This window comes from Scardinius erythrophthalmus (genome assembly GCF_964197995.2).
Source record: "Scardinius erythrophthalmus genome assembly, chromosome: 7".
Classification (NCBI taxonomy): Eukaryota; Metazoa; Chordata; class Actinopteri; order Cypriniformes; family Leuciscidae; genus Scardinius; species Scardinius erythrophthalmus.
Genome location: NC_138227.1, coordinates 32628501 through 32650915, shown reverse-complemented (window position 1 = coordinate 32650915; position 22415 = coordinate 32628501). Strand labels below are relative to the sequence as shown.

General features: G+C 38.2%; 2 protein-coding genes across 2 annotated transcripts; both read left to right on the top strand.

Moving 5' to 3' along the window:
- Positions 1-1526: 1526 nt before the first annotated feature.
- Positions 1527-12136, top strand: LOC308693221 (P2Y purinoceptor 14-like; the record flags this gene model as incomplete). The annotated part of the gene is made up of 4 exons (XM_081370013.1): positions 1527-1879; positions 4073-4672; positions 7455-7799; positions 12112-12136. The coding sequence occupies 4 exons, from the start codon at positions 1527-1529 to the stop codon at positions 12134-12136; spliced, it is 1323 nt and encodes a 440-aa protein (XP_081226139.1).
- Positions 12137-14006: 1870 nt separating this feature from the next.
- LOC308694068 (P2Y purinoceptor 14-like) lies at positions 14007-16540 on the top strand. The gene is made up of 2 exons (XM_081371327.1): positions 14007-14206; positions 15238-16540. Exon 2 carries the CDS (start codon positions 15240-15242, stop codon positions 16245-16247), a length of 1008 nt encoding a protein of 335 aa, XP_081227453.1. The 5' UTR covers positions 14007-14206; positions 15238-15239; the 3' UTR covers positions 16248-16540.
- Positions 16541-22415: the final 5875 nt, after the last annotated feature.

Sequence of the window (22415 nt, the reverse complement as noted above, 5' to 3'; positions counted from 1 at the left end):
TCGATCTATAAACATTGCGATGGTCATGTTCTCGCAATGAAAACATGACTCATCCACGAGCGCTGCCGAGCGTGATTAAGCCCAACACGCGAAACAGCGCTCGTGACCGTTAGGCAGATGAATCACGCGCCCACATCCAGTAAATACACGGACGAGCCGCCTTGAAAAAGATGTGCCGCGTGCAGCTCTTTTAGAGAGAGGAAAAAGCTCAGCAGAGTGCTGAAGTGCTGCAAAAGCAAAAATCTGTCATAGTATGGAGGTGCATCAGTGCAAACGGCATGGGTGACTTGCATTTGTGTGAAGGTACTATTGATGTGGAGGCGTATATTTGGATTATACAGAGACATAAACTGCTATCAAGATGACATCTTTCATGGGAAGCAAGACAATGCTAGGGCCTCATTCTAAGTGGTTTCTAGACACTCTGCACCAAAGAAGATATGTGCCTGACTGACTGCCTGCAGTCCAGATCTGTCTTTTATGGAAAATGTATGACCCATCATAAAAAGGAGAATCAGGCAACGATGACCATAGACTGTTGAGTTGATGTCTTATGTTAGGCGAGATTGGGCAAAGATTCCACTTGCAAAACTACAACAATTAGTATCCTCAATTCCCAAATGATTAAAAGTGTAATTAAAAGGAAAGGTGATGTGACAGAGTAGTAAACATGCCTATGCCCCAACTTTATTGGAGTGTGTAGCAGCCATCAAAATCAAAACTTCTTTATATTTACAAAATAAAATTAAGTTGGTCAATGAAAAAATTGGAAATATTTTCTTTGTACATATGTCATTTAAATAAGATTCAAGGGAATTAACAAATCACAGATTCTTGATTTTATTGCATTTTGCAAAATGTCCCAATTTTTCTGAAAATGGGGTTGTATTAGCAGTAACACTTTATTTAGATAGTCCACTTTAGACATTCTACTAACTATAAGTAATTTTGCAAGTACATGTCACCTCAGTCTCATTAGAGCATTCATAGACTGGTAGGGTTAGGGTTACATATAGTTGGCAAGTTACTTATAGTCAGTAGAATGGCTGTTTGGGAACCATCACAGTAAAGTGTTGGCAGATATTAAGCAGACACTCTACTAATACTCTAATGAGAGTTAGTTGACATGTACTTGCAAAGTTACCTAAAGAGTCTAAAGTGCACAATTGAAAAAAAGTGTTACCTATTTTTTAAAGCATTTATTAGTCTTTGTTAATGTTAGTAAAATTTGTATTGTTCATTGTTTATATTTAAGTTCACAGTGCATTAACAGATGTAAACAAATGCATCTTTGGATATTTAAAAATATATTAGTAAATGTTGAAATTAACATTATTATTTATTGCTAGTTCATGTTAACTAAAATAGAATACTGTCACATAGATTACTGTAAAATAATGTTAACAAATGAAACCTTATTGTAAAGTGTTAGTGGTATTTTGGAAAATGTCCTCATTTTGTATAATAAAATAAACCTCTCTTCCAGCAGATAACGTCTCATGTCTGTGTCACCATCCAGCTCGATCATGGACCAGAACACAACCAATTCAACTCAAGGACCTTGTGGCTTGTCTGAAATGCCAGCTCGTACATTCTTTATATCTGTATACTCTCTGGTTTTTCTGGCAAGCCTGGCACTCAACAGCATTGCACTATATGTGTATTTTTGTAAATCTATAAGCCAGTCCAGCATCACAGTCTATCTCAAGAATCTGGTTATAGCAGACTTGTTTGTCTGCCTGTGTTTGATATTACGCATTGCCAAATACGCAAGCACTTCAGTGGAAATACAGCGTATCTACTGTATCTATGGTGCTCCAGCTTCCTACCTGAACATGTACTCCAGTATTCTCTTCATGGGCTACATTGCTGCAAACAGGTATGGATGTTTCTCTCTAGTTTTCATAATTTCTTTTTATGACGGCCTGACCAAAAATGATGTCGGCACTATTTGGCAAGTTTCCAAGCACAACTAAGCAATGCTTATGTCACACCGGAATGTGAGGTTCTTAATTATACCAGAATTTAGTTTCTCCACTGACAGGAAAAGGATAGCAACCACTTCTAGAATTTATTCAATATATTTAATAACAATTTACTCACAATGATAAAATAGGCAACAGGATAAAAAAGTAAAGAAAGGCAACTCACTGGTCAGTTAACACAGCATAATTCATCACAATTCATGAATTCATCAGCTTAGATTCATAATCCAAATCCTGTCATATATCAGTATATAAAATCATCAACCAAGCATAAAAATCCCGAATATAAAATGCATTGAAAGAAAAGTTCGGCAGTCTTTAGTCAAATCCCAAACCACATTCAAGGTCCATTGGCCTTATGGAAGTCTGATAGACGAGCGGGCCGCAGAAGGGGGTGTTGATTCAGATAAGGCAGTCTAGTTAGTTCGTCCCTTCACGCAGCTCCGTGATCCAATATAAACAGCGGCAGCACTGAGGAGGAGTAAAAGCAGCCCTTAGTCTCTTTAGCAAAATACTGGCCCAGCTCTCACACACACACATAAGTTGATAGGACAACTTTTTTTTACCTAGCTCAAATCAGACGTTGAATCCACCGCATGAACATCTGCATCCCTCTTCTGCTCCGCTGTATACACAAATACACAAAACCCTGAGATCGCAGCACACCCAGGCATGGATCACACGCACCCAAAACACCAGTAAGCTGAGCACTTTCCTTCACTTATCTCCATCAGATCCGTGCCCATTGCTCGTGTTGTAGATTTTTTTTCCTATCTAGCTCCTACTCTAAGTCTACTGGGGATGTCTCCAATCGACGTTCTCCCTAACGTCTCCAATCAACGTTTAATAAATAGTCTAACGGGGACGTCTCCAATGGACGTTCTCCCTGGGCCGTCTCCAATCGATGATCCCTAACGTCTCCAATTGACGTTTAATATATAGTCTATCTAACTAACTTGCTTCCCTAACTATCTTTCTTCCTGCACAGGAAATAGACAAACAGACTTTAGCAAATGTCCCTTAAATGCTTTAATCATGGCCGGAGGATCTCTCGAGCAGTTCTCAGAGAATCTCCCCCAAGAAGAAGCAAGGCCGGAGGATCTCAGACAAATTCCATTGAGAATCCCACCAGCTAAAAGAATACAACAGTTTTTATAGAATAAGGAGTTTTGGCAAAAATGTCATGCTGCATTACATAATTTCCCCACAATTTGATTGGTTTTCATAGACAAACCCTTCTGTTACCAAGCAAACTTTGTTTTAATGATTACTTCATTGTTAATCAAAAGGTTCAAATTTAGTCATCTGTCTAGTTTCAATTCCCAAATTTGTTATTTATACACTCACACTACCAAAGTAAAAAGGGGTATGGCAACACAACATACAGCAGTCAAAAACACAGGACAGAACGTTTTAGTACATTGTGTTTCAAAGTGTTACCATGTTAGGTGTGAAAAAGGAAGTAAGGTTAGATGTTAGAGACATGGTTAGTGTTCCTGCCCACAGGTTCGGCTCGCAGTGTGCGTTCGTTCCCTTGCACACCTTCACTCTGCCCCACTCTGCCCTCCATTTCTCGCTTGTCTCTTCCTATCATGCAAACTGCCGCACCTGTCCTTAATCAACAATCCATTAGTCCGAGCAGCGCTGCCAATGCCACCAATGTCAGAGAGAGAGGGTTGGGTCTGTCAATCATAACTGTTCGTGAGTATTTAGGCCCACAATTAAGCACCCAGTGACACAGCAATCAGTGATCAAAAATGCACATAAGGCACAAACCAAATAATAAATTAGGTGGGTGAAATAAATGACGCACAGGGGGTTCAATACTCTAGACAGACAGATGTTTTGCATTTGACACTTACAAAGTCTTACAAACACATTTTAATAAAATGTAAATAAAGGTTGAATATGTCAATCTTCCTAGGCCAGACATCACTTTTGGCCACTTCTGTAATTAAAAACAAATATTACACATTAAGTAAAGTCTAATAACAGTCCAAATATGAATATATTTTACTTCAGTAGCAAGTCATGGAGCCACAAACCCTGTTTCTGTATTCTTTGAATTCTTTGCTCCTTTGTTTCAGGTACATGAGGATTGTCCGGCCACTGGAGACTCACGTGCTGCAAACCGTCCGCTCGACCCGCTACATCTGCATAGTGACCTGGGCTGTCCTGTTGTGCTTTGTTTGTGTCTACATTGCTGTTTTTGCCAGTGCTGGTGAAGAAACCACTCCCAACAGTGGTTTTAGCTGTGAAAGTTTTCATAACAGCTTGGTCAAACAGATCTACCTAGCCATGCATATCACTTCCTCTTTAGTATTTTTGTCTGTGCTGGTCTCCCTGATTCTGTTTTATTGGGGGAACGTACAGAGGCTTCGACAAGCTCAGCGCACAATGCCGGAAAAGCCTGGGAACACAAAGCTCAGCAAGTCAAAACGCAACATGCGAGTACTGGTGGCGGTTTTCTGCATGTGCTTTGTGCCCTATCATATGGTGAGACTGCCGCACGTGTTCATCAGTCCCCAGATGCATGACTGTACAGCAGCTCAGGCCTTCGACATCATAAAGGAGCTGACCGTCCTGCTTGCAGTGCTAAATGCCTCCTTGGATCCACTTATTTACTTTGTCTTTTGCAAGACCTTCAGGGCCCAGCTTAACCTTCAAAGATTTCAACAAAGAAACCAGTAAGTTGAGTTAAAGGCGAAATGTGTGATTAGCGCACGAAACAGAACTGCAAAAATTAAAATCCAGCCCATTTCATGATGTAGGCAAGATATGGTCATGAGATATCAGCCCTTCATAGGTTTGTCCATGGGTCCCATGTCGCCCCTATCTGAATTAACCCTCAGGTTGTGTTCAAAACCGTATAACACTTTTTTTGTTCCCGTTCAAAAATGACCGGCCTATAAAAAATAGCTTATAAATCACTTGTTATGCTATATTATCACCCAATATTGGATTCAATCTTTTTGTCAACTTGTTCTCTTTCAATTAGGACTGGTTTTATATTTCTGTTTGCATCTGATTAATCATAGGCGTCATTTATCTGAGAGTAGGCATCTCATTTTTTGAGTAAAAAAAGCATTATTTTTGAATATTTTTGAATAATTTTGGAAATATTAAATAAAATATAAAAAATTGCCACTGTTGATCACACTAGTCTACTTTAATTTTTCACTAGGAAGTTTGTTTTGAAAAACCTTTATTTTGTAAAAAATGGCACAAAGTTATACTTGTGGTGTTCCTGGTCAAAAATGATACCTACTCTCAGATAAATGAGGCCTACGATTAATCAGATGCAAATAGAAATATAAAACCAGTCCTAATTGAAAGAGAACAAGTTGACAAAAAGATTGAATCCAATATTGGGTGAATATTTGTACAAAATAAAAGCATTTCAAAACAAACACCCTAATGAAACATTAAAGCACACTAGTGTGACAAACATAGCAATTTTTCTTCATATTTGATTTAATATTGTGAAAATTATTCATAAATAATGCTTTTTTTACTCAAAAAATGAGATGCCTACTCTCAGATAAATGAGGCCTACGATTAATCAGATGCAAATAGAAATATAAAACCAGTCCTAATTGAAAGAAAACAAGTTGACAAAAAGATTGAATCCAATTTTGGGTGATAATATAGTATGAGATATTGATAAGCTATTTTTTGTTGGCCAGTCATTTTTGACCAGGAACACAACAAGTGTAACAAGGTGACAATGGAAGCTTCCAAAAGTTCACTTGAACAATTTATTTGTTTAATTATTGATGTAGCAGTACAGAAATATTTCTTTTCATTTTAAGACTTTTCTTTGTTTTATTTAGCTTGACACAAATATTAATATAAAATCTTAAAATCTATATTAAATATGCTATTATAACATGATGTCCAGCCAAGGAAAATGGACATCTTCGCCCTGTATTTAAATATTCTTAAAAATTTGCTTGGATTTAATTGTTTTATTTGTGCTAAAGCAATGAAACCTGCCAAATTGTACAGACATCATTGTTGGCCAGGCTGTCATATAATAAAATTATGAACACATGCAAAAACAAGAGAGAGAGACAGCCAACTAAATATCAATAACTGATTATGTTGTAGTCAATGTATGCTTTTTGCAGGAAGATTTTTGTGTTTATATCTGCATTTGTTTTATTGCATAAGAAATAACCTGTAGCTGTAGTTTGCTTTTTTTGCCAAATAATTTTGTCAGATAAATACTTTAACCACGTTAGTATTTTGTACATTCCTCATATTTTCCTCTTTGATGGTTTAATTAATAAAACTTGTAGGATCATTAAAAACAAAAATCCCCTACAGACATCACTTTTGGCCACCACTGTAAATACATTATATAATAATAAATGCCACAGCACTCAGCGTGGGGTGAGAGAGGAAACCAGCTTGTGCCTGACAAACACAACATCCGTATTTAAGTCCCCTTTGAACTCCCACTGAATCCTCATATGCAGAGCTAATGATAATAAATCAGGAAAGCTCTTCAGACAGCTGTGGTAAATGTTCTTGTGTTGTATTATTTTTATGCTCTAATGTATTTGGTTGGATTTGTAAAACTGATTCGCAAAATATTTCAGTTACTTTAAGTTAAGTTATTCTGTTTAAATTGAAATTCTTACATTGCACTTTTAAGTTAAATTCAGGAATGTTCTGTAAATATTCAATTTTCTTGTTAGTTTATTCACATAAAAATAATTTTTTTGTCATTATGCTCACAAAGAACTCATATCTGGTTTGCATATATATATGAACACTCTGTGGCATGCCGCGCTAGCCTCAAACAAGCCCCATGATATGCAACTTTTTAAAGAAGCCAGAAACCGATATACTCGAGTAGTTAGGGAAACTCCAAAAAGTTTTGGGACACTGTTAAAACTCTGGAGAACAAAGTTATCTCCTCCCAACTTCCTACAGCCCTAAAATTAGATAATACTGTTACTACAGATAAGGTTAAGATATTAGAGAACTTTAATAAGCATTTCGCTGAAGCCGGCCATGCACGCCTTTCATTTTAATACTCGCCCTCAAGCTAGCTGCCCTATAGCCACAACACCCCCGTGCCCAGCCCCCTTCACACACTTTTCCACACACTTTTCCTTTACCCCTATCCAGACAGCCGATGTACTGAAAGAATTGCAAAAGCTGGACCCTAACAAATCAGCTGGGCTGGATAATTTGGACCCATCTTTTCTAAAATTATCTGCAAATATTTTTGCTGCCCCCATCACCAGTTTATTTAACCTCTCTCTCTTATCTTCTGAAATCCCGAGAGATTGGAAATCCACTGCAGTCATTCCCCTGTTTAAAGGGGGAGACACCCTCGACCCTAACTGCTACAGACCAATATCCATTCTACCCTGTTTTTCCAAAGTTTTTGAGAAACTGGTCAACAAACAAATTGTCAGTCATCTGGAATCCCACCGCACTCTTTCTGCTATGCAGTCTGGTTTTTGTGCTGGTCATGGCTGCCATTGATAAAAAGCAATACTGTGCAGCCGTCTACATCGACCTGTCCAAGGCATTTGATTCGGTTAATCACCGTGTTCTCATCAGCCGACTCAATAGCCTGGGCTTCTCCCATGATTGCCTCGCCTGGTTCTCCAACTATCTCTCCGACAGGGTCCAGCGTGTTAAATCGGAGGGCCTGTTGACGGGACCCATGCCTGTCTCTATGGGGGTGCCACAGGGCTCGATTCTCGGGCCGACTCTATTCTCCCTCTACATCAACGATGTGGCTCTCGCTGCTGGTGACTCTCAGATCCATCTTTATGCAGATGATACCATCCTGTACACATCAGGCCCTTCATTAGATACTGTGCTCAGAAATATCCAGGAGAGTTTCAATACCATTCAACATTCTTTCCAAAACCTTCAGTTATTATTAAATTCTGGAAAAACTTTTCAACCGTTCACTGCCAACACCTTCTTGTCTACCTAACATCATCACGCTGGATGGGTCTGAGCTAGAATATGTTGATACATATAAATATCTAGGTGTCTTGTTAGACAGTTCTCTCTCCTTCCAGCCGCACATTAACAAACTAAGATCTAAAATTAAATCTAGAATTGGCTTTCTCTTCCGCAACAGGGCCTCCTTTACTTATGCTGCCAAAATGACTATTTGGCGAAAATGACTATCATTCCAATGTTCGATTTTGGCGATGCCATCTATAGAACTGCCTCAAATTTTCTGCTGAAAAAAACTGGACGTGACCTACCATAGTGTCATACGTTTTGTTACAAATGCCCCTTACAACACCCACCATTGCAAGCTCTATGCATTAGTCAGCTGGCCGTCATTAACTACTCGCCGTTTAACTCATTGGTACCAACTTAGTCTCTGCTTGGCAAAGTCCCGTAAGCTGTCTAGTTACTATTGCTCTACCTACTCGCAGTCTACGATCTAGTAGGTATATCGCCTTAGTCACCCCGAAAGTCTGCTCAACATTAGGCCGCCAATCCTTCCAGTTTGCAGCCGCCAATGACTGGAACGAATTACAAAAAACCTTAAAACCTGAAACACTCATATCACCAGTTGCCTTTAAACTACTCCTTTCTGAACATCTGACTGATCTATGTACATAATAATTGTCTTCAGTCTTCTCTCCCTTATGCTATGCCCGCATTGCACAGTGGATTTTCATTCACCTGCACTACTGTCATACCTGCTGACTTTTTTGTATTATTATTACTGCTCAGATATTTTTTAATGCTCTTCCCCATAATCGCGGTCATATAATCAATGCACTTAAATGATCTATCGGTTAGATACACTTTAATAAGTACACCTTATATATCCAGTAAAATTATATAATTTTTTTAAATTTTTTTTTATCTTAAAATCAATCGCTAGTGCCTTAACTATGTTGCTCAACAGAACCACATATACCTTATCCTGTTTTCTTGACCCTGTCATGCCTTATTGTGTTTCACTGTAATTTGTAAATTTGCACTCCTGTGTTTTGTGTACTTATTATGTAACTCTATGTTGTCTTGCACAGTTTTCGCCTTATCTTGGCCAGGTCACCGTTGTAAATGAGAATTTGTTCTCAATCGGCCTACCTGGTAATATATATATATATATATATATATAGTTTTTTATAGTCTCATATTTTGTTGTACCTTATGTTGTCTTGCACTGTTCATTGAGTCTCAGAGAAACGTTATTTTATTCACTGTATTTGTATATGGATGTGCTGAAAATAAAGCTCTTTTGAATTTTGAAACATCTGACAAAGTTGATGTTTTATTGGTAACACTTCAGAATAATGCTCCGTCATTAATAAGTATGCAGAAAGTAATGCAGGACTAATGAATAGTACTACATTAACACTTCAGCTACTACTATTAACTAATATAGAATCAAGCTTAACTTATAAGTAAGTAATATCAAATTTAGAACTAAGATAGTTCCTTATTAGGTAATCAATAATTACTTCATGAGATTGGCATCATTAAAAACTAATAGGTAATTTTGACACTAAGTATTTATTACTAAGTAATTACTAATCACAATATTAATGTGTCTGAGACATTAGCAACTGTCTTTTTTGACTCTCAATGTTATAAAATACATCACTAATTACTCGAGTGTTAGGGGAGACTGGGGACAGTTGCAACACTTTTAGCATTTCTCTCAGTTACTCTGACTAGACAAACCAAATTTGTAGCCAGATGTTGCAACTGACCCCAAACAGTTGCAACACAACCATGGGACGGTTGCAACATGTTAAAAATACCTTCAATTTCACTAATTAACTTTAGCTTTTTGTCTCAATGAGCACAGAATTCTGAAAATATGATCTGTTTTAGGCCTACTATAATATAGTGTTATTTATTTATACAATAATATTATTGTAGCCTAGTCATATTTATCAAATAACAGTTATTGAGTTTTGTTTGTTTATATGTAGAACATAGGCCTACATAGATTCAGTGTGCAGGGGCCTGTTTCAGAAAGGAGGTTAAGTGAAAACTCTGAGTATGTTAACCCTGAAATGAGGGAAACTCTGGGTTTTCCGTTTCAGAATGGGAGGTATGTCAAACCTGAGAAAGCAGAGTAAGTCAAGCCCGTTTCTGAAAGAGAGGTAACTTATACTCAGAGTCAGTTACCATGGTAACTTACTCTGTGAACCTAACCTGGTCGGGAGCAGGTAAGAGATAAGAATACCCGTTTATACTTAGATTTAAACTTAGATTTTATAGGCTACTCCACATAAAAATGTGAAAAAATCTGAATGTGTAGATTGTTTGATGTGTAGACACATAATATTAACATTACCTCTGTAGGCCTCTCTGTGGCAGCAGAAACTCTTTATCCCCATCGTCCTGTGGAGATAATCTTTGGTTGAGTACACTTTATAACACTATTTGTCATCATTTCTGGTGTATTGAGTGGCTACTTACAACTGTCTGGGGTTCTGTTGGGACAGGAGGCTCCAAAAGACCAACAAAAAACCCAACCCAAAGTAAAATAAATGGAAATATCAAAAATAGCCTATATAAGAAATTACACATATGTAAACCTCTTACATTTTATGAAGGCCCTTGGCTCTTCGGGAGTGACTGGCTCTGAAGTCCCTCCAGGAATTCCCTCAGCCAAAAATGCTGCTACACTGCTAGATACTGGATGCTATTTAGTTATTCAATATGTAAAATATTTGTAAAGTCAGGTAGCCTACACCCATGATATGCTCAAGCCTTTTCTGAGTGAATTATGTTTTTATATTTAATTTTAAGATATTAAAGCCTCTTGGGGTACAACTGTTAAAAGTTTGAGAACCACTGGGACTGGGTTAAGGAATAGAACAAAATAAACATCAATATAATTTATTATTATAGAATTTATAATATACAATAATAAAGCCAACGATTCAGTCAAACATAAGTCAGCTCTCTAGGCTACAACGTTAAGTTAACATTAAATAAAGCTATGAAACTTCACTTTGCCCTCAGCTAAAACGTTTTGCCAGGGAACAAATTATAGATTAATGATACAAATAAAATAAATAAATCGCCCGTTAGATATACACAAGACGATTTATATCTCATGTTAAACCACTAGACTAGAGACATCCGAGCCAGCGGTAAGTCAGCAGCACTAGCCGAGGAAAGGCTGTTCTCGGCGGGGTACGAGCGCCGAGCGTCCGATTGCCTGGTTCTCACAACTCCGAAAACGTCAGATCAAATTTTCAAATAGGCGCTATCTTTATAAATAAACCAAAGATTTGATCTTTAAACAACTACATTCTCGCCTGAAATACTCTTAAAACTACATTTCATGACACAATTATTACAGTATTTTTAAATTACGCGGGGTTTCTCCTCTGCTATTGACGCTTGCTGGTTGGTGTGAGATGCATTCTGGGATACCTGGCTGTCTCAAGTTCGCACAAGTCACCTCTCGATGCATCCTCGGTAAAAGAGGCGGGTCAAGAACACATCCGGGGATTTGAACTGGACTTGGCTAGATGTGAACTTTGAATTGGAACAGTACTAGGGCAGCAACTGATGACGTTTCACAAGTCCACAAGAACACAAGTACAGACAAGAACGCATATTGAGAAACGGCTTCAGAGTTAGTCAACTCAGAGTTGATTGAACTAACTCATTTCAGCTGTTCTGTAACCGAAAACTCAAGAGTTTCCCATCTCAGGGTATGTCAACTCAGAGTTTCCCATCTCAGGGTAAGTCAACTCAGAGTTTCCCATCTCAGGGTATGTCAACTCAGAGTTTCCCATCTCAGGGTAAGTCAACTTCAAGTTTTAACACAGAGTTGGTGGAACCTCCTTTCTGAAACAGATCCCAGGTGTTACAGATGATATTCAATATCTCCATATTTCAGTGTCAGACAGGAAGAACTGAACAATTTGCAATGCAACATACTTTTATGAAACATTCAATTTATAACTTGTTGCAACCTGTCAGCATCTGGCCGGGGTTTTCCGTTTTTGGCCACTAGAGGCCCCCATTGTGCTTTTTGTCTGATTCTTTTGTTTTCCCTTGTTTCCAGTAATCATTTGCACCTGTGCCTCGTTTCCCTTGTATGTATTTAAACCCTTAGTTTTCCTCAGTTCTTTGCTCTGTGTTTGTATGTTAGCACCCAGCCTTATGTGAAGCTGTGAACTTTTGTTGCTCCAGTTGGACTCTCTTGTGGAACTCTGTTTTGGTACACGTTTACTTTTTGGATTCATTTTTGGATTTATTTTTTGAGACTTTTTCTGCTGTACCTACTTGCCTTGTGGATTTACTTTTTGACTTGGTGGATTATCTGTTTTTCTCTTGGAATTACTTTTGACGTTGTGGATTTATATTTTTGTCTGAAGAACTTTACTTTTTACATTAAAACACCATCTCTAGTACTGCTGTGTCTGCCTCATCTCCTGGGTTCTGCTGACTGTTAGTGGCTCAGTTTGCTAAGAGACTGTTTCTCACACCGGAGACCCGAGTTCGTAACCGGGTCCTGACAGCAACCGTCCCCAACCCTATCAGCCATGACAGAACAGCATATGCCTGCTAGACACACTGACGCTGATACATGCTAACCATGTCACTTAGAAGTCAACAAAACAATAATTCAAGTTTTGACTAATTCATACAAAATGTCAGGACAGTAGGCTATGACAAAAATACATTTAATGAAAAAAATTACTTTCATACCTCCAAAACCAGTTTTGTTCAATAAATGCAGCAGCAGATGTTGAATATGTCTTCTGTCTTCTTGGTGGGGGGAGGGTCTAACTGTGCATGTGCAGTATGAGTGTCATCACTCTAGCTTGTTTCTGATTGGAGAAAAATGACATCTTGCAACTGTCCCCGGTCTCCCCCTATACTTAGTCACTAGGAGCTAGTAGTGATCTGGTGATCTGTCACGGTGTGGTGCAGGAAGAAGAAGAAGACGAAGAGTCAAAAGCTCCAATGCAAACTTTTACTTACAATTGAATTCCAACAGATACAGACAGGCAGAATGATCACACACACTAAATAGGACTGAGAACGGACAATGACAGACTGAACAGAAAGGAACTAAATACAAACACTAACAGAAACCAGGTGACATACTGTAGATGATGATGATGATGAACTAACACAGGTGACACAGATGTACTGATAAAGGTTGTCAAGGAAACACAAGAGTGGCGGGAAAACAGAACGAAGGAAGACATGTGACTATGAACATAAACACTGACACGCGACAGGTCCAGATCACTATCTTTAGTTGGAACTCAGCACTATTTCTGAATAACTAAAGCACTTTAAGAACAAAATAATTGGTCCAATTTAGCAATTTAGTTTAAGTATACCAATTTAGTATACTAAAAGTGCAATTGCAGGGTATTTATATTAAATATACAAATATGTAAATGTATTTGTAGTATAATTAGCATAAAATAAATGTATTTATAATACACTTTAGTATAGTTCTTGAAGATTGTCTTTTTTTACTCAGAACATGGTCATAAAATGCATCACTAATTACTCAAATGTTACCTAGCCACTATTCAAGAACTAATAGTAATCTGGACCTTTATTTTAAAGTGAAAACAAAGTGTTTAAAGATGTCCAGATCACTAGTAGTTCCTGTATAGTGACTAGGTAACACTTGAGTAATTAGTGATGCATTTTATGATATTCAGAGTAAAAATTATGGTGGATTATGTCTCAGACACACAATAATGTTCTTTATGATTTGTCAGTTAATTAATAGTTATTAATGAGGCTAATCTCATTAAGTAATTATTGATTACCTAATAAGGACCTATCTCCTAAATTTTAGATTACTTACTGAATAGTTGAGCTTGTTTCTATACTGCAGTAGTCAATAGTAGTAGCTGAAGTGTTAATGCAGTATTACTCATTAGTGTTGCATTACTTCCTAGTTACTTATTAATGAAGGACCATTATTCTAAAGTGTTAACATTTATTGACACACAGCTGGTAACTTCATAGACTCTAATCAGCATCACATTAGGTTATGTTGATGCACTGGGAGGAGGAATCTGTTTGTGTACAGATATATATCAGTGGAGGAAGTTCCTGCAATGCTGATCAAGTGTCCACCCACGAGACAGACTGAGTGATTCTGTTAGTTCCTGTCTCAGAGTCAACGCCTCCTTCCTCTCAAATATCATGTGAGGCTCTTCTCTCCAACATGATCATTCTCTGTCATGATTCAAGCTGACTCAACTCTTCAAGTAAGTTTCTTTTATTATGGTAAAAGTTACCATTAATTATTAATATATTAAAGTTATTTTGAGTGTTTTACAATTCAGAGATGTCTGAATGCAAATTGCACCATATTCAGGCTGACGACATTCAAAATTCAAAGTCCTTCTGATTAAAATCTAAAATGAAAATTCGGTCATGCTTAATGTTGTAACCCATATGACTTTAGTTTGTTCTTTCTTTCCGTGGAGGACAAAAGGAGATGTTAGACAACAATGTTTAGTGACTGACAGCATCATTGACCATTCACTTCTAATGCATCTTTTTCTCGTTCAATGAAAGCGAATGGTCTCTTGTGGTTCTGTATAGCTTCTCCTTTGGTGTCAAGTCAAGTCACCTTTATTTCTATAATGCTTTATATAATACAGATCAATTCAAAGCAGCTAACATTAATAACATTAAAATGATTAAATGATGCAAACAGTTCATTTCAGCTGTACAGCAGCTCTAAGTGCTTTGGTTAGTTTCATTAAAGATCATCAATTATTAAAGCAGTTCTGCAGAAAAACAGTGACATCATCGTCCAGTTCAGTTCATTTCTTATCCAATCGTGTCAGTGCAGTCAAAACAGTAATATTTTAGAATAAGAGAAGAGTCATAGAGGTTTGGAACAGCCTTTTTTTTATAATGATCTTATTTATTAATCAACTATGACAAAATGATGAGGGAAATAAATTTTTTGGTGTTTGTACTTGTGAAAAAATTGTGTACTTTCAATCTTAAAAGTATATAGTGGTCAACATTTGAAGTGTATCAAAACCTTTCATCAAAGTTATACATGTCTAAGGAGAACTTAGGAGAAGTATATGTATGACTATTAAATTAAATAAAAAGCAAGAAAGTGACTGTGTTTCTAAGCACACTTTTAACAATTGCATTTTGTAATCATTTTACTTTTATAAAGTTATTTCTGGACATCAGCAAAAAGGCCTATAGAAGTTGTTTAAAACATTGCCATTGTCATTCAACTAAAAAAAAGTTCTTTCATTTTCCATTTTAGTAATGGACAACATCAACAACACACAGACGGAACAGAGAAACATCACGGATGTCAGCAGTGTTTTCACAAAGCAGGTTCTGCCTGTGTTATACTCCATCATCTTCGCTTGTGCCTTCATTCTCAATGGACTTGCCGCTTGGATCTTCTTCAGGCTTCCCAGCTCCTCAGCATTAGTTGTTCATCTAAAAAACATGGTGTTGGCAGACATTCTGATGCTGTTTACCTACCCGTGGCGTGTGGCCAGTGACCTCAGTAGCAGTGACTTGCAGTTGAGGCTGATAGTCTGCCGCTACACAGCTGTGCTTTTCTACCTCAGCATGTACACAGGAATAACCTTTATGAGCCTCATCAGCTTGGAGCGCTACTTCAAGATCGTCCGCAGCACCTCCAATGTGTCTTCCTTCCTGCAGCGCGTTTCGGTAGCGAGAGCTCTCGCGCTGCTATCTTGGGCCGTCATGATGTTCTTCATGCTGCCGAACACCATATTAACCAACCAACCAATGCTTAAAGAATTTAACTGCATGGCCCTGAAAAGTGAGCTGGGTCAGCGCTGGCACGAAATTTCAGCCCACTTCACCGTTGGAGTCTTCTGGGTGGCGTTCATGCTGATGGTGTTTTGCTACACCTCCATCGCCTGTCACGTGTACCGCTCTTACAAACGGGTGCAAAGGAACAGCAGTGAGGCAAGACGACGGTCAAATCGAAGCATATTCAGCTTGCTGGCCGTGTTTATCTTCTGTTTTGTGCCCTACCACGTTTGTCGCGTTCCCTACACACTTAGCCAAAGAACCGTGGCTGGTTTTAACGATTACAACCGCTTCATTCTCTTCCAGATGAAAGAAGCTACGCTCTTTCTGTCCGCCCTTAACGTCTGTCTGGATCCCGTCATTTACTTCCTAATGTGCAGGACATTCAGAGAGTCACTTTTGCAGACTTTGTGTAACACTTCTGTAAAGCGAGACACCAGGAGGCCTTCAGTAGGTACTGGGCTGAGTGTCAGTAATCTGTAAGAGGAAGAGCAACGGAATGGAAAATGCCATTTTCAAGACGTACACATATCTTGCTATGGTTTCCTTGCATGAGAAAATGCAGAATGAGAAGGCAAAATGAAAGAAGTGTCACACCAAAGTGGTGGTTTCCAGAAAACCAGTATCCAACCACAGCTCTCAAAATCATACTGAAATAAGCTAATCCTTAATGGCAAGGTATAAATAAAATTTACTCACCCTCATGTCATTTGAAATCTGATCTTAAAATAAATGCTTCATATTGATGTTACAGAAGAGCCATTTTAGGCTTTGTGAAGAACCTTTCAGTGAACAGTTCTTTTTTTTTTTCTACTTAGTGTGAAGAACTTTTAATAATCTGAAGAACCCTTTTCAACCTTTTGTGTAATGGGAAGTTTCCATAGGTGTCAAAGGTTCTTCATGGAAGCATATATGCCAAAAAAAAATTTTATTTAAGTGTGTACTTCTGTGAAATATAAATGGTGAAATTTTGAAGAATATCCCAGACAATCTTTCCCATACAATCAAAGTGAATGAGACTAGGGCCCTATTTTAATGATCTAAGTGCATGGTCTAAAGCTTAGGGTGTCCGAAGGGTTGATGGACAGGTAAGGGAATTATTGTGTAGACACTCTCTAAAACTAGTATCAATGTACTGTATATTCAACTCAAATACTATACTGATACTGATGATCCACATCAAGATGGCAGTAAAGAGTCTAACACAATTGAGGTATTGGTACTTAAACTACAGGAAGATGCTAATCCAAGCTAAAGATGAACCAGTGTTTGCCCCACATAATACATTCAGATATTTTCATTTAAACTTTGTTCTAATGACTAATTTCCCAAATTGTAATGAGATATTATTTGAATAGTTTACACTTCTTTTAATAAAGGTGTGAGGAGTCTCCCTCGGCCCTGCACACACAGTTAGTTATTTACGGGAGTGACAACCCTTAACCAAACTCACACTCGTAAATTTTCAGTATTCACACAACAGCAATCTCGGAAAACCTACACTGTGTGAATGTAACCGGAAAACTATCTGACGCGTACTGTAATACAGTGCGAGAGAGCAGCTCTGCACTGCACAAATGTGTGTCTACTGTGTAGTTTTCATGTGTGGTTTTGGTAACTTATATGAGCTGTGTGTGTCATCTGAAGGCTTTAGATCCAGTCACTGTTCTCCACCGAAACAGCTCCTGTCAGTGTTGTTTTCTACCCGCAACTCAAATGCCACGTGTGAGATAAAGACGCGAGCACATCGGTTAAAGACGTCCATCTAGCCCGTGTTTACAATGAAACTGCTGCTGGTTAATGAAGATTTGATAAACCCCCGACTCACTAGGACTCTTCCTGTTGTGTCAAAAGTGATAGGACTTTTCAGTTTTACGGATGTCATCTTTGATGTTACTTTGGTCCCTGTCACTATGATTACTGGTAAGAGAATACGGGCTTGACTCCTGTTGCACGTTCATACAGACAGTATTCGAGACTCACACCTGTACGTAAATGTGGTTATCATCCCAAAAACGGATATTGTGAATGTAGCCTTTAGCAACTTTGATTAATGGTGATGCGTCATTAAAGAAATGGGGTAACACTAGCCTATTCGCTAGTTGCACGTGGCCGCCATTTTGGATTTCGAATCAATGAGGGTATGCTAAGACACTTCCGGTTTTGCATTACGCCCGGTGCAGGGAGCTCGAGAAAGACGAAATGTATCTTTATAGTGGTTATAGAATCAATTATCACTTAAAATACTACTAAGATCCATATTACTATCACACGAGCCAATGGCAATTAAATGCACGGATGCGTAGTCAGATTAATGAATGAAATACAGCTGTTCACGAACAGAAGATTGTATTTTGACTCATGCTGCACGTGGCCGCCATTTTGGATTTCTATCTATTGGCGTTAGTGCTAGACAGCTAGGAGGCGCCTTCTGGCCCATTTCTATCTGCGTCTCATATTGACGCTAAAGGGTGCCATGTGCGTTGGATGAAGACGAAATGTCAAAAGCGTCAATATATGACGCCCTAGGATGAAAATGGGCTGAAATGTCGCCATGCATGTTTTTCAATCTGCCTGGGTCGCAACAGTTAACATTGTTACGTTGTGAAAATTCAGTGCACTTTAGCATAATGATATTTCATGTAAATAAATTATTACCGTGATTCTCTGTGTCTGTTAATGCAGAAAGAAGCTTTACCTGTATGATACGGAGCGGTGGGCATCGGCCTGTGTGGAACCTCGAGCTGTCGTGATCTGGAATAGTGTTCTTTTCTCTGTTCTCATGGCAGCGAGTGGCCTTGAGCTCATCTTCTGCGTTCTGCATCTCCTCACCGCCGCACTGGAGTTCATGTTTGGACCGGGCTTTTGCAAGAATAAGGTACAAATGTTTACAAAGAGCCTTGCCTTCACTGTAAAAAATGTCGCTGTAAAATAACGGTAATCTACTGGCAGCTGTGGTTGCCAGCAATGTAGCCTACTGTTAATTCACAGTTTTCCATTTTTACAGTATGTTACCGTAAAAATACCATGGAAGGTAAAAAAACAAAACAAAACTGTAATATAATATTAATGAAATAAAAGAACATTCATGACACACTAAAGGGCACGTTTAATTGCACTTTGTAACAAAGTAGAATTAAAAGTTTTACAATTTTAATCATTGTTTTAATAATCTTTAGCGCTTTAAAGAACACGAATTATAATGTGTTGACTATCAGTACTTAAAGTCCGCGTTAACCGGAAGTTGCAAACGACTTTTCTCCAGTGTTGTGACGCATTTCCCAGTGAAACGGAATATTGAACAGAGGGCAGGGTTTTACTCTAGCGCTCCTCCTCTCCATCTCTGCTCATAACAGACTAACGGTTTGAGGGGAGTGGTTAAGCGTTTCCCAAACCAATTCCTCAAACATACGTCATCAGAGAAGGTCCTCCAATGCAGAGGGGAGGGGCATTTTCAGATTTTGATTAAAGATTACGAAGCCAAAAAATGTTTTTGTGTGGACTGACTTGCATGGATGAATTGTTCACCACAAAACGATCAATTTAGGCAAACAAAGTAAATATGGTCAATTTTGATTTCATTTGGACTTTAATTAGAATTTAAACTGTATTTGATATTACTTTTAAAGTTAATTTATTTTTAATATACTATACGTCATCATTACAAATGTGTAATTACAAATGTTTTTCAATAGAAGTTTCAATAGAAATTATTTTAAAGTATATTTGAACTTTCTAAACTTTATAGCAAATTTGCATTGCAACATTTAAAAAAAACATGAACCATTTTTTTGTCTCTCTTTTTAGGTTGTTCCTGCTTGAAATAGCCAGAGGTTATATTATTTTCATCTGCATGTGAGGATGACATTTTGTTTCGGGGTTAAACTGTGAGCTATGACTACTTAACTTATTTTAAACAGAGGAAAAATAGAAATGAGAAGTGGATTAGGAAAGTCCGTTTTCACATCCCTGCATCTTTTACACCATCCATGTGCCTGTTGCTCAGCTGATTCAGCATAATGCTGGACAAATATACATAAGCTATTTAAAATACATATATGTGACTAATATAATGTGATATATTCTCAGAACGCACTTTAATCTGTATACACTGTTGGAATGTGAGTAATTTAATGCATATGTATGTGATAAAAGACTGGGTTTATATAGGCCTAGTTAATACTGAAATGCTGAGTGTTAATAGATGTTCTATTTATTGTTTGATTTCTACAAGATTAAAATCTAATTGATCTAATTGTATGAGTGATTCTGTGTGTAAAAGAATTCATCATTTATTAAATGTATTTTAATAAAAAATGCAAGCATCACACTTTTGAAGAAAAACACATTTCACAGAACATGCTTTTGATTTATAACGTGGTAGATTCTGTTCATAATTCATACTGTGAAACTGTGTGTTGTCATAAAACTGAAAAAAAAAAAACCATTCACAGACATCTGAGACAACAATGTTGGACTGGACACGTCAGAGTTATGACTTCAGCATATTTAAAGCTGCTTTAGTGGCCACAAGAGGGCCACATAGTTCATGTCCATCTTTACATCCAATGTGGATCTCCCAAAACAGTGAAGTGGTTCTCACTGCAGAGCCAAATGATGTCCAGCTCCCCCTCTGGATGGAGTTTGACTTTATTAGGTTTAGAGATAGGGTTATGTGTAGAGTTGGTGTGTGGCTGGACCTTCAAGCTCGGCCCTTGGGCATTTTTGCTATATACACCACAAATTGTGAAATGAGTGAGTGAATTTAGACACTGAGTTCGCCGGAAGGGCTGCCGCTTTTGCATAGTTTGTTTTTGCTGTTATCATTGGAAACTTAGCAAACTGTAGTATTTATCTTGAACTCTTGTCATGGAAGCTATGTATAAACCTTAATTAAACAATTTAATAATCATTTACAAAGGAATTTATACCTGTATGATATTATGCTGTCGCCACATTGGACCAGCGGTTTGGAAAACACAGGTGAAACTTGAAAAATTAGAATATCGTGCAAAAGTATTTCAGTAATTCAAATTAAAAGGTGGAACTATATTGTTATAACTGCCAGTTATTAAACGTGGGAGCTGACTGGAGCTAAGATACTAGGCTAATTGCTAGCGCAAGCTGAGAGCACTCGTGTCCCATACCAGAGTCCTGCACGGGTCCGATTTTGTAAACCCGCACCCGCCCGTACCCGCAGTGCTTAAAACCGCATCCGACCCGTTATCCGTCAACAGCACTAATTAAAATCCGCACCGACCCGACCCGCTTAAAATAGAACCGCTACCCGACCCGCACCCGAAATAAAATCAGTTTAGACTATCACATTATAGACACAATTACAAAAATGTTTATTGCCAGGTCATACAGAAGTTATTACAGGACATTAACACAAGGACAACTTCAGCCGAAGCTGTCAAAAGGCCGGTAGGCTACATGAAGAACATGGCTAACGTTACCACAAAACTGAGTAGCCTTATAACATTTTACCAATCGAACAGATGCGGCTACAACACTATCTGCCACGCAATTCGTCTAGCCGACAATTTTGGGTTCAAACACGCCCTGCACACCACACATTATTAACAGTGTTAAATTTTAAAATTACTGTTCGATAGAACTGCTTTGTTACCACAGTTATCTGCGTGCTTCCTCAGTGATGAAGTTCCACATTTGCGGCTATCCAACACGAAAATGCATGCAGCAAAGCCTTTCACAATATTTTCTTCAGATAACTCCAAATTTCTCCCACACACTGGACTTTATTTTTGATGACGTATTGTCGACAACTTTACAATCTCCACTAGCTATTCTTTTCCTCAACTCCTCAGCATCCATCTCGACGCCTGCAAGCAGATCGCGCGCGCGCCGTAATGAGGATTTTTTTAAAGTGAAAGTAACCCATACGTTATTCCTGGGAGGGCGGGGCGCGTGGGCACAAATAAGCTGATGTGGATTTTAAATGATTTTATCAAAATACTGGCATATTTTTGTAGATGTGTTCCTAAAATAATGCATATATTTTTACTTTGCATGTGATTGTTTTAAACCCGTGTTTAGACCCGTGTTTCCCCCGTGTCCGACCCGACCCGCACCCGTATCCGACACAGTTGGATATTTCTCACCCGTTTGAGCAAAATTTGCGGGTCACCCGTCGGGTACCCGCGGGCACCCGAACCCGTGCAGGACTCTATCCCATACTCCGGACGAGCATGAGTGTCTCTGTGAATGAAGCATAAGTAATTCAAACCAGCAGGAGGCAGTACTGCCATTTAACTTTATTGTTCAGAACAAAAATTTAGAACTGCACAGGCAAAAGACCATCTGACACATCTCTTTCCATGATGGTGAGAACCACATTTTTACATAGCAAAGCAGTAAATGAACCAAGAACACCCGAACTAACTTAAACATAAACACACATAACTTTCCTAACACAAAAACCCAACCATCTTGCTTTAATAACGCATAAATCAACTCCCAACAAACAATTACCCATAATGCACTCAGCTGCTAGCGCTGACTGCCAGGTCATTACAATATTTAGTATATACACTCACCTAAAGGATTATTAGGAACACCATACTAATACTGTGTTTGACCCCCTTTCGCCTTCAGAACTGCCTTAATTCTACGTGGCATTGATTCAAC